Source organism: Penaeus vannamei, chromosome 26, assembly GCF_042767895.1.
Source record: "Penaeus vannamei isolate JL-2024 chromosome 26, ASM4276789v1, whole genome shotgun sequence".
Lineage (NCBI taxonomy): Eukaryota > Metazoa > Arthropoda > Malacostraca > Decapoda > Penaeidae > Penaeus > Penaeus vannamei.
In genome coordinates this window covers 18,740,761-18,743,260 of record NC_091574.1, presented here as the reverse complement: position 1 = coordinate 18,743,260, position 2,500 = coordinate 18,740,761, and the positions used below count along the sequence as shown (strand labels likewise).

The following is a 2,500-nucleotide window of genomic DNA, read 5'->3' as shown; positions in this document are numbered from 1 at the left end:
GGAGACATTTAAAGGATCTAGAACGCTAAGCAAATAAATAATCAACTGTACTGACATAACAAGGTACGGTTACCAGGTCAGTATTTAACTGCAGAAGACGAGTAACTACAGGAGACAGGTAAATCATGATCAGCAATGATAGGCATGCAAATGAGGTACAGCTACACAGAAAACTATCGTCGGGAGAGGAGTCGAAACGTTCAATTCGAACAGAACCTCATCTTACAGAAGGGTTGGCATTTTGGGTTTTAAATTCGTCTCGTTCTGATTCACGTTTCGATTAATTGTTCCGGAATTCATGTGGCTTCACTCTGAGACTATAATTTTACTCCTTTAAGGGACGCGATATACCTTGCAATATTCAGATAAGCTACACATGCCAAAAAGTAGTTGGAAAATCAGAGACGCCAACAGTTTCGTAGCGTTAATCATATTTCAAAAAGTATTGTTACTAGTATCAGAATGATTTTCTAACGATATTTTTCTGTGTAGTTGTACAGCAGTCGGAATAGTGGCTGCAGCAGACAAATGATACAGTAGATAAGTAAATAATTTAGCTAAGGTAGATATAGAGATAAGTAGCCAAAGGTAAATATTCAAATTCAGTACACAGGTAAACGGTTAATTACACTAGATAGGTAGTCAATGAACTAGATATGTATGTAAATGCCTACGTAGAGATACATAAATAAACAGATAAAGATATAGAGAGACGTTAAAATATATCTTTTACCATAAGCTAATTTAGGTAAAATGTGAGCTACACACACATGATCTGTGTGTATTTAGAACCTACGGATTTTTTTGGCGCATGCTGTATTTTTTGTTATTTTTATGACTACAGATGTTTTAATGCAAATGAAAAGTGTTTAAATCAATGTTGAGATATTTTCCCATGTTCAAATAAATTTTTAGTCCAGCAGCACACTCAGTATGAATAGTCGTACACGTTTTAAATAAATGTTTACAGGATCAATATAGTATTTTCTTGTTATACATCTAATACATCTTCTATAAAGAGATGCGGGTGCATTTTATGTTATCAACTGTTGTTACATTATTGGCATAATAATGCACTTATTGTATATTGTTTTATGCAGCGCAATAAAGAAGATAGTAATGCGAGGAATCCTATAATCATCAGACTCTGTAATCTAATATTCATCTATTTATGATAGTGTATGGTTCATTTCTAGTATCTACATCCGTTTTCTTTATCATCTAATTAGAAAACGGCAAAAATGTTTCTGCGTAAAAGAGGCCAGCCCTGCTAGCAACACCGACATGGCGCGAAATTTGAATCATGGCGGCCACCGATTCGCCCATTGACGGATCATCATTATTCGTATTCGAAAAAGTGTACCCGCCCCCTTGTACGGTATGTGCGCTCGTGATAATGGTGAAAATTATGGATGACCCCTTTGTTAGTGTGTGTGATGTGTGGTGTGTGAGAAAGAGAGGATATGAGTGTGATGTGAGTGTGTGTGTGTGTGTGTGTGTGTGTGCCAAATCTGGTGTGTCTGTATGTATCTGCGTGCTTTTGTGTGCCTGTGTAAGCGCGTTTGGACAAGTCCAATGGCAGACTGACCACCTCACGCTGATGTCTCAAAGCACGCTCACACGTAGGCACAAAGAGTAGCTTTCCCGTCCCAGATGGTCCCCCAGATGGCCACCAGGCCTTCTCCCCAGACTGAGTAGTAGGAGTAGACGTTGACTCCGTCGGGCTCCCCAGATTTCCAGTAAAGGTTTTGGGGAACGTTGCCCAGGTGGTCCCTCCAGACGCCGGCCCCGGAGTCGTAAGTGAGTCCCATCCAGACCATTGAGTGCTGAACGCTTTGCAGAAGGAGCTTTATCTGCTCGTAGCCGGCGTAGGCGATGACGCCGTTGTTGGCGGCGCACTGGGCTTGGCCTTCGAGCCACGTCGAGCCCGTCCCCGAAGCCGTGTTGAGGAGGAAGAAGCCGTCATCGAGGTCGGCGAAAACCCCAACGGAGGACGGGGCGCTCGGCAGGAAGCCCACGGGCGACACCTGGGTGAATACCTTGCACGTGTTTGTGGCGCTGTCGTGCGTCCACGTGATGCACGTGCTACGGATGCCACAGACGGCAGCACACCTGAGAAATGTCAGATATTTTTGTGATTTATATCTTGTACTTTATGCATTGTTGTTATAAAGCACAAGAACTCACACATGCACGCACATTGTTATACAGTATACATTTTAATATCATAATGTCTTATACCATAAGTCAATACACTTTTTAACAGGTGGCACCACTTCCCTTTAGTTTGTTGATCTTAAAAATGAAACTGACTTTTCCCTAGAGAATTCTGATGGTTGTTTACAGTATGGAATACTACTGAACTTATACAGAAAGTACTTTACTTCTGGCTATTGTAACAACATGAAGTAGATCATACAAATAATTATATATTTAGCCATTTTAGGCATCTCAGTATGCATCCTCATTGGCTTAATGTTATGGGGTCATATAACTCTGT

The 2,500-nt window shown here is 41.1% G+C and overlaps 1 protein-coding gene across 1 annotated transcript in view; it reads right to left on the bottom strand.

The window, feature by feature from the left end:
• Positions 1-464: 464 nt before the first annotated feature.
• Positions 465-2,500, bottom strand: part of LOC138866633 (uncharacterized) — a 5,352-nt gene continuing 3,316 nt past the window's right edge. Inside the window, exons 2-3 of the mRNA XM_070139790.1 lie at positions 2,314-2,329; positions 465-2,112 (exon numbers count right to left, since the gene is read on the bottom strand). Coding sequence (XP_069995891.1) covers positions 1,617-2,112; positions 2,314-2,329 — 512 coding nt within the window. The 3' untranslated portion in view covers positions 465-1,616. The remainder of the gene's footprint in view (positions 2,113-2,313; positions 2,330-2,500) is intronic.